Source organism: Eufriesea mexicana, unplaced genomic scaffold, assembly GCF_001483705.2.
Source record: "Eufriesea mexicana isolate 0111107269 unplaced genomic scaffold, ASM148370v2 scaffold4744748804, whole genome shotgun sequence".
In the NCBI taxonomy this organism is placed as follows: domain Eukaryota; kingdom Metazoa; phylum Arthropoda; class Insecta; order Hymenoptera; family Apidae; genus Eufriesea; species Eufriesea mexicana.
In genome coordinates this window covers 39,109-49,578 of record NW_016907994.1, presented here as the reverse complement: position 1 = coordinate 49,578, position 10,470 = coordinate 39,109, and the positions used below count along the sequence as shown (strand labels likewise).

At 28.7% G+C, this 10,470-nt stretch overlaps 1 protein-coding gene across 3 annotated transcripts in view; it reads left to right on the top strand.

Annotated features, from left to right (window-relative positions):
• Positions 1 to 1,227: 1,227 nt before the first annotated feature.
• kn (EBF transcription factor knot) overlaps positions 1,228 to 10,470 on the top strand; it is a 28,200-nt gene continuing 18,957 nt past the window's right edge. For 2 of the 3 annotated variants that reach the window (XM_017906770.1, XM_017906761.1), the window contains exons 1-2: positions 1,236 to 1,305; positions 9,405 to 9,537. In XM_017906770.1, the coding sequence (XP_017762259.1) occupies positions 1,291 to 1,305; positions 9,405 to 9,537 (148 nt within the window). In that variant the 5' untranslated portion in view covers positions 1,236 to 1,290. Of the gene's footprint in view, positions 1,306 to 9,404; positions 9,538 to 10,470 lie in introns of all 3 variants that reach the window. The other variant, XM_017906778.1, reaches the window with a different exon arrangement.

Below are 10,470 nucleotides of genomic sequence, written 5' to 3'. Positions count from 1 at the left end.
TGGTGGAATAGTTAACCAATTTGTATTTGATATTGGAATATTTATATGTATGTATTTTATATAAAATTTAAACGTTATTCTATATACATTATCATGTAATTGTAAAGAAAGTATTTAATTTGTTTTTATATATTTATTGCTATTATAATATTGTTCAATAAGTCAAGCAAATAAATCAAATTTATTAGGAACATTTGTAAATTTTATTTCTCGTGAATAATATAAATACTTTTTATTTATATATTGGTTATGTTTAGTGTTTTAAATATACTTTTGGAATTATCGTTGAAGTTCGATGATATTCTTAAATATGTAAATTGCTATATTCAGATATTAAAATAATATTATAATTTATAATATAATATATGATATTAAATTTATGATACAAATTTTCGTATTGAGCTACATTCAAATTAATACGTTTTAAAACGTTTAATGATAGCAATTAACGATTAATACTTTCTTCAAATATTCCTCGTGTCACTTACACAATTTTTGAACACTTTTCTAATTTATTTATACATATTTCTCGAATTCAGTTAGTAAATTAACCCTTTGCATTCGGGGTACACCACTCATTGTCAGTCGCCATTTAGAAAAATCATAAAAGATTGAGTCAATTTGTAAATTTTAAATAATATAAGAATATATAAAACATTGAAATAAAATAATTATATATCCAATTTTCTACAGCAAAAAGATTTTCATGTCTAGAAGGTTAACACGTGTTTTCATAATTTGCCTTAATTGTCAATTATTCACTTGCAAGAAGATTAAAAGAAAATTTTATTTAAATAAACGTCTGAATTTTAAAATTTGTAAATTTATGAATTATTTCATTACTTCGCAATATAGAGGTATATTGCAAGTAAGGTATAATAAACGCACACCAGATGAAGATCAGAGCTTCGACGTTCATTTATCTCAATAAAATATATTTTTAGAAGAATGCACCCTCTGACATTTTGGTAGACTGCCGCAGTAGCCACGTACGTTGGCATAGTATACAATGCCGTACGGTCCTAAAGGTCGAAGAACACGTGGTTGGGGGTTTAATCTAGAGAAATGCTGAATAATAGAGGCGAGTAGAACAGGGCTTACGATTGGCTTATGCAATATTCAGACTTACTTTCCAGCCAAGTTCGCGTTCTAATTAAGTTCTCGGCGTTGAAGAGCGTTAAGCACCTTGTCAACCGTTTAACTCCGGTCCCCTCTGCTTTCAGATTCTTCCTCAAGTTCTTCCTCAAGTGCAACCAGAACTGCCTTAAGAATGCCGGCAATCCACGTGATATGAGACGCTTCCAGGTAAGATAACGTGTTATTAATTATTATTGAAATATTCAAGAAATAGTCCTCTATTATTAAAGAAATATTGATCTAAGTACAAGTGCATAATTATTTTACAATAATTAATTTATTTACCTTATATTATCCGCAGTGTTGCAAGTGAGGTAAATGATTGATATTTCGAGTAACACAGTGATTTATGATAAAGAAGGAAATTAATTTTAAACGAATTTTTAAATATATAAAACAATTTCTTCAGATTAATTTATGTTCAAATTTACTTTGTTATATATTCACAAAAATGTGTTTTTAATAATACAAAAGGTTATTTTTAAATAACAGTGTATAGAATGTTCTTGTTAAAATATCTGTTGGATGCTAGATTACTAATTATTTTGTCACAATTATGCTCTAATTTCTATTACTTATCGTTTATTTACGTAAAAAGATTTTTAATAATACAAAAGGTTGTTTTCAAAAAATGGTATATAGAATGTTCCTGTTAAAATATCTGTTAGATGCTAGATTACTAATTATTTTGTCACAATTATACTCTAATTTTTATTACTTATCGTTTATTTGCGTAAAAAGATAAATTTTCAATGTTTGTCAATATTTTGGATAAATATAAAATATCAGTCTTAGTGTGAAAATATCGGTATTAATGAAATATTGCATTTATTACACTATGTGAAAATACTACACGAGATAACACTTATCTACATTATCACAGAAACCACGTTGAAATAACGTCGCGTAGCATATTCTTATTAAAATGCTTGTGATATTAGACTGACAACTACATTACCAAAATTATATTTGTGTTTCACGATGTCGCACTTGTCTGCATTATAACTAGAACCATATTCAAAGAACCAAGTACAGAATATTCTTACTAACTTCTTGCTAACGTAAGGTACATAATATGATATTAGACTAACAATTGCATTACCAAAATTATACTTGAGATTTCTGTTATTTATTGTCTATTTATATAATACATGAATTTTAATAAGATAAATTTCAAATAAGGCATACAAAATATTAAGTGTCTTTATATAAAAATATTGATATTAAGGAAATATTATATTATACTTATTGCACTATATAATAACGATACATGGCATTGCATTTCTTATACACCATACAAAACCTACATTTAAATAACTATACATATAATATATAATAATAATGTAATAAGACAAATTTCAAATAATGCATACAAAATATTAAGTGTCTTAATATAAAAATTTTGATTCATACTTATTACATTACAAAGTAATACTACATGATATCACTTTTCTCTTATACCATACAAAACCTACATTTAAATAACAATACATAAAATATATAATAATAATATAATAAGACAAATTTCAAATAATGCATACAAAATATGAAGTGTCTTAATATAAAAATTTTGATATTAATGAAGTATTATATTATACTTACTACAGTATATAATAATACTACATGGCATCGCATTTTTCATACACCATAAAAAACCTCCATTTAAATAACTATACATGAAACATTCTTATTAGCTACATATAAAAAAGAGGGTGGCCACTTAAAAATTGAAAATGCTGTGGTAAGATCCAGTATTTATAATCAGGAAAATACTGAATATGTATAATACCAAAAAACATTTATTAATTATATTTCCCAATAAAATAAGGAAAAATTAAATGCTCACGTGTTTATGAAAATTATTTTTCTTTCACATCGTGCAGTCTTTCAGTGGCCATCCGGTATTAACCCTTTGCATTCGAGAGGCGCTTCTCAGTCACCATTTAATCAAATTCCAAAGATCGATGTTAATTGATATATCAAATTTAAAATTGCCCAACGATGCATGGAATGTGAAAGTAAAATAATTTTACGTCTTAATTTGCATACGATTTCTTATGTGCCGTTTTAAAAATATCGTTGACTTTATGTCAAAAAGTCTTCGAATTACTATTTTTCCGTAAAAAATCGCCAGGTGCAAAGGGTTAAATATGTCAAAATAAGCTATGACATAAAATCAACTTCATTACCAAAATTATATTCCTTCTACTATTTTCACTGCTTACCCTCTCCATAATAACTCATAACCCATCCAATTCGTTAATTTCTCGGAACGATATCATTAATAATCCGTTCGAAAAGTACAGGTAGCAGTTATCGGGATGAAAAAATGGCATGGAAAAGTCGGTCGTGGTTGGAGTCACGCGACTCATGAAATTATAGGGGCGGATGGAGAGGGAGGAGAAGACCAAAAGTCTGGCAGAATAGCGTGCCGGGGTATCATTGTATAGTGCGTCTGTAGATGCGTAGCTTCCACTTGGAGGCATTCTTTTTTAATTTGCAAAAGGACAAGAAAAAGTTGGCCGAGGAGACAGCAATTTCCCGATGGTCGGCCATCGTCGGAAGTTGAGATCCCCATCCAAGAGACGTAATCCAAGGGGTTGGCAATTAGCTCAGCGCGGCATCAACCCACCCACCCCCGTATCCGTTCACCCTTCCACCCCCACCTCCGTATAACGGTCTCTCCTACTCACCGACAGCCGTATCTCGCCACCCCGTCCGTATCCATTTCCACAGACAAAAGGTAGAATTAAAAAATAAATTACCAAAAACTTTGCGCTCTGTCTTTTCGCCTTCTTCCATTCGCTCTCTCCGCCTTATCGCGCGATTGTTACGTTCCCTTTCTGTTCGGCCACTTTGTAATCGAATAAAGAAGACTCGAGGGTCGAAAGAAAACGTAACTGTTCGCTAATTTCTTTTTCGATCGCAATCTCAGATTATGCTTGCTGGATTTAGCTGTTTCTCGGGTAAAATTGTTGTATAAATATTAATTTTATTTAATAGTAACGAAAATTTTTATTTTTATTTTAATATCGTTTATTTTAACGTCTTTGTATTTGTATTTTACCGTTTCGAGTACGTTGCGGAATTTATTCGCAAAAGTTAGCGTAATTGAACGATGTTAATTTTGGAAAATTCCGAGAAAAAATGCATTTTTTGTGCTAAATTGGGAAGATTGAAAATCTTGCGATTTTAGAAGGTTTGAGATTGTCTTAGCTATTTTTGAAGAGAATTATTAATTCTTAAAATTTTACGGGATAAGATAAATTTATTTTGTTATCTTTATTTATTTTTAATTAATCTTATTAGATTTATCGATATTGATTCAGTTAAATTTTGGAAGAATGGAAATTATTTTAACTAATTTAATACAAAATTATTTTCAAAGAAAATTGGGAACTATTGAATTTTACGCGATACTATAAACGTGTGACAATTGTTCATAAATCAAGCATGGATTGATCTAAAATGGAATTTTGTGGTAAATTGGGAAGTTTGAAAATCTTACGTGATATGATAAATTTGACAATAATTTTGAAAGGTTTGAGATTGTCTTAGTTATTTTTGAAGAGAATTATTAATTCTTAAAATGTTACGGGATAAGATAAATTTATCTTATGATCTTTATTTATTTTTAATTTATCTTGTTAAATTTATCGATATCGATATAGTTGAATTTTGGAAGAATGGAAATTATTTTAACTAATTTAATACAAAATTATTTTCAAAGAAAATTGTGAATTATTACTACTTCCGAATTATCTCAACTATTTTGCTAAAAACAGATCTTAAAAATTAAAGGCATATTTTAAAAATTTCACTCGATGGGACGAATCTGTACTAATTTTTCGCACATGTATGGTAGTTTACGTTTCATCACAGGTGCAAAACATTTTTCACGCATTCATTTCCCCATTCATTCGCTCGAGACTAAACCAAAGTGATATGATAAATTTGACGATGATTTTAGAGGGTTTGAGGTTGTCTTAGTTATTTTAAAAAAGAATTATTAACTCTTAAAATGTTACGGTATAAAATAAATTTATCTTATTATCTTTATTTATTTCTAATTTATCTTATTAAATTTATCGATATTGATATAGTTGAATTTTGGAAGAATGGAAATTATTTAAATTAATTTAATACAAAATTATTTTCAAAGAAAATTGTGAATTATTACTACTTCCGTATTATCTCACCTATTTTGCTAAAAACAAATTTTAAAAACTAAAGGCATATTTTAAAAATTTTACTCGATGGGACGAATCTGTACTAATTTTTCGCACATCTATGGTAGTTTACGTTTCATCACAGGTATAATACATTTTTCACGCATTCATTTCCCCATTCGTTCGCTCGAGACTAAACCAAAGTTAAAGTACTTATTGCTCCGTGGAATTTGTTTAGGAATTGCTTATTACTTGACGTTGCGAATTAAAATTTTAGCTGTACGGGTTCCCCTCCCTTGAAAATTTCTCTGGCGAAGGGCAGTCGGGTTATCCTCACCCTTGTGCTGGGCAAGTTTGCACGACGTTATGCGCTAGGTACTACGGCCAACTAGCCAAGAAAGTTGAGAAGTTGCGGAAGGACAAAACTTCGGGCGTTTACCAACCGCCCAGTCGATTTTATAAACGTTCTTTCTACTTTCTCCCGAAAATCATCGTCCTCTTGTTTGCATCCGGCAAACTCGAGGTTAACCACGTGGCTTGTTTCAATTCGTCCGAACTTCTATTCGCGGAAATATATGCATATGATATATTCTACATCGAAAAATCAGGTTATGTCATCGGATGTGTTATTTCAATTACTATTTTTGAAAATTTTAATACATAGCATGTGATTACTCCACGATATTAAATACTGTCAACCTGGAGACATTGTCTACACAAACAAGAATAGCTGACCATAGTTTTATCTTTAATTTAATTAATAATCAATTTAAATAATAATCATTATAATCAATAATAATTAATAATCATATTGATTGCTCCTCTCTTCTTATGCAAATTAATTTCTATGTGCCAGAACGTGTATTGAGATCTAGAGCAGGTTTTCATATACATATGTCCAGATCTACATATGGATTAATTAATCCAATTTATCGTATTATTACTTGATTAATTAATCCAATTTATCGTATTATTACTGACTCAAACACTCTTTATAATCGTATAGATTTATTTTTATGGGTCTTTACAAACTTTCGAAAGACAATTACAGATGATTATTGATTGAATAATGATTATATTTTATATATTATGTATATAATTTGTTAGCTTTTCTTTTATGTGTAAAATTTTATGTAAATGGACCATAGTCTGTTTATGAATAAAATAATAATAATAATAATAAATCAAATTTGATTTCTTAGGAAAAGATTACTGTACTGTGTGGTATTGTCGACAAAAATGTTGATATAAAATTTCTATTTCCTAAATATTTTCGTAAATTTAGATTTTACAGATTTAGATTTCGTAAATTTTAAATTTTTATTTTTTATTGAATATTACGTATCGCTAAAGTGGGGATATTCAGTATTCCTGGAGTAACTTCAAAGTGATATATCTCGGTAAAAATAAATCACATGAATATAAATTAAATTTGATTTTACAGAGAAAGGTCATTGCTATAATATGCACTTAATAAAAATATTGGAGAAAAATTACTATCTTTTAAATATTTTCGTGAATATCGCAAATAATTGCTATTTTTTATTCACTTTCCTCCTAAACCTAACATAGGCCAGTCAAATATTTAAAAAATAACTATAATTAACCTTCTTCTGTTTTATCAAAGAGTGCATACCTTATAATTCTTGCACTTCCTTAATTTAAAAAGAAATACTGAAAATCATTGGATACGTTATTATTTTCTTATAATAAAATTTTAATAAAATTTATCATATTATAATAAATTCGTTTGAGAAAATAATTGTACAATTACTGCGAATGAACCTACCTATCGATGAAATATCGTAGCTATAGGATGTTTAGATACCGCGATTCTCTAAGTTGGTTACACGAGCCAGGTGTATTCCTAGGCTCAGCTTTAATGAGATTATATTCATACATTTGTATGATAGTATCTATCATACGTGCAAATAGGGGGTCACGAGAGTCACGGAATGCATGGCGAATACACATAATGCAATGCAGCAAATCAGGTTGCATTGCTTGTTCACATGAGATATGATTAACATATATACCGGTACTTACATAACACGTAAATAAAATTACGCAACGTGTTGTGCGACACAGTTTCCGTAAACACACCCTTTTCCCTGCAATTTGACAATGGAGTCGTAAATTTTAATACATGGAAAAACTATTATATGAATTTAATTGCACGAAGCCATAGAGGTGTCTCTCTTCTCCTAATCTCTGTTTTAATTTCAATAGAAAACAGACGAGGAAAATTTTCCCTCAAACTTTTTACTTCAATTTAAAGTAAATTAAAAAATTAATTCTAATAACAATGATGTAAAATTTAATGCAAGAACTGTGGTTGCAAATTATTCTTGATGAAAGGAAAAATTTTTAATTTAGGTTCAAGATGCAAATATAGCCTCAAAATGTACTGAAAATATAATGTATATCCTATTACAGTGGAATCCGCTTAATGTGATCACTTTTGGGACTTGCAATCTTTATTAACAATGATTGACTAATAACATTAAACAGGGAATAACGAAATTTTCATTATGATACTCAATTTATTATATATATGCCATACTTTCTGTGAACAATTCTTTCTGAAAATAGCAATAAATTTATTTAAAAATTTATTAGCTTCTAAATATAATTCGCATAATTGAGTTTTTCGGAGTTTGTTACTCACAATCAGAAAACAAATCTTTATTTTGGTTATTGCACACCATGATAAAAATTTGTGGAACTTCTTGCACTTTGATGGTGTTTAAAGGAACTTTTTTCCCCATAAATAGGTTACATGCTAATTTTCTTTCAATAATTTGAAATTATTATCAACAACATCTTGATATATAATGATTCACCAAACTAGAAATTTTCTAATTAAAAAATACAAAATTTAATGAAAGTTTGTTTGTATGTAAAGGGTTATAAGTTAAATAATTTTCTTATTGGCAGAAAATATCTTTGAGAAGATGAAATCACCAATCAAAATTTTAACATTTTCCCATTTCCTTTTTTTTACGGGATTTGGCCGAGAAAAATTTTTATCACAGAACGGCAGAGTACGAAAAATTCAACATTGTTTATTTGAAAAGTTTTGCAACAGGTTATACTTTACATACACGCAAACTTTTATTAAAATCAGAATTTTTGAGTTGGAGAATTGCATTGAAATATAGCGTTCGAATATTTTTGCAACCCGTTGTATTTTCGATGCAGTTATTGTACCCACTATTTTTATATTTTGTAATAATTTTGTTAATGTAAAAGTCTCACTAGTACCAATCAGAAATGCACTACTGAAATTAAATGCAAAATTTTGATTTTTTTCTTACAATCATAGTGATAATAATAGAGAGATTATTTTCAAATAATTTTACTTATAATATTATATACAATAGATTAACCCTTTGCATTCGAAAGGAGATTCTCAATCACCATTTGTGAAAATGAAATATAATTTTGAAAAATTAATTATAATTTTTAATAAAGATGAATGTTCCCTGTCAAATTTAAATTTAAATTTGTAATGCAATATTACCTTAATGAAACATTCAAATAAAATGTTAATTTAAGCGCGATTGCTATTAATGCTATTGCAAAAAATGTGATTAAATATATAATAGAGAATTTTCGAGTTATTGTCTCTCTATAGCAAAAGAACCTTCCAGTGCAAAAGGTTAATTGTGCCTGTGATTGCGAAAGTAGCCTAAGTCATATATATTTCGTTTCGAAATATCAAAAATTTCGTTTTCCAAAAATATTATAAAATAATAAAAATAAGTTCAGTTACTTCCTATTTTACCAGAAAAAGGTTTATTTTGTGGTAGCTTAAATGAAGGTAACCCAAAATTAATGAAAATAATGATAAAATCGTTTCTTTTAAATTTTTCAATTTTTCAATTTTTGACTTCCAATTGGACCACTTTCATAATCACTGACATTCTTGATATAGTAACACTCGATTGATGATATTATCCGTGATTATAGCTGATAATCGTATTCCACTGTATGTGTTAATTTGTCTAAAAATTATTTTATAAAAGTAATTTCTTCTAATTTTTGCCAATTTTGAACTGAAATCTTACGTGGACAAATTTGAACGTTCCGTAACAGGTGGTCATTGCCACGCAAGTATCAGTAGAGGGACCACTGCTGGCCGTCTCGGATAACATGTTCGTCCACAACAACAGCAAACACGGGCGTAGAACGAAACGATTGGATCCCAGCGATCCTGGAGAATACAACAGTGAGTAACCCATATATAAAATATAAAATATAAAACAAGTTATAAAATAAGCGACGCATGAAAATATCGAGCAACAAATTTTCTTCTTTATATTTATGACAAATAAATTTATTTAAATTTATTTAAATTTATTTGAATAATAAATCTCGCGTGATAGAGAACGCGATTAATTTCGCGCGATGTTATGTAGGAAAGATAGTACCGGTTGTAAAAGCGATTACACTTGTAGAACATAATTAAATCATTGTAACACTGGTAATCGAGTTTGAGTTGAAGCTCTTGCAACGATCCATCTTTATTGCAGTAACGTCTTGAATGCTTATGATTAATCGCGTCTGATACTTCATTTTCTCTCAAGTTTATTGTGATTGTGATAAATCGTTTTCAAATTATGTTGGTAACGATCGCACTGAATACAACGCGTTTAGGTTATGATAATTTTTGAAGAATTTTGATATAGGCTTATAATAAGTTTGGATAAAGTATAATAATATTAAATAGAGGTATCGCAATTTCGAGTGTAATTTTAATAAATTATGGATATTTATTAAATGATAAAATTCAATTTTAAAGCGAGGGTAGAGTGGGTAATTATATAGTTTTGTGTGATTGTACATAGATATGAACTCTATCTGCATTATTGCCATGAATAATTACTCATTATCAGTAGCTGAGAATTTAGAACATCGCGATCCATTACCATAAATTGCTCGTAGTTTCGCAATGCAACGCGATATGGAGTCATCGTTGATTTGTAGAAAAATTCGAATTCTATATCGTATCTGGTTTTAATAAATGTTCATGTGTAATCTGCAATACGCATTCTAATCGAAAGTTGACGTTCACATGTGAGAGATTTAGTGCCTATTCATTATATTCAGATCGCTGTAAAATACTTTGCAAATAATAATAATTATTATATTATCGTTTATA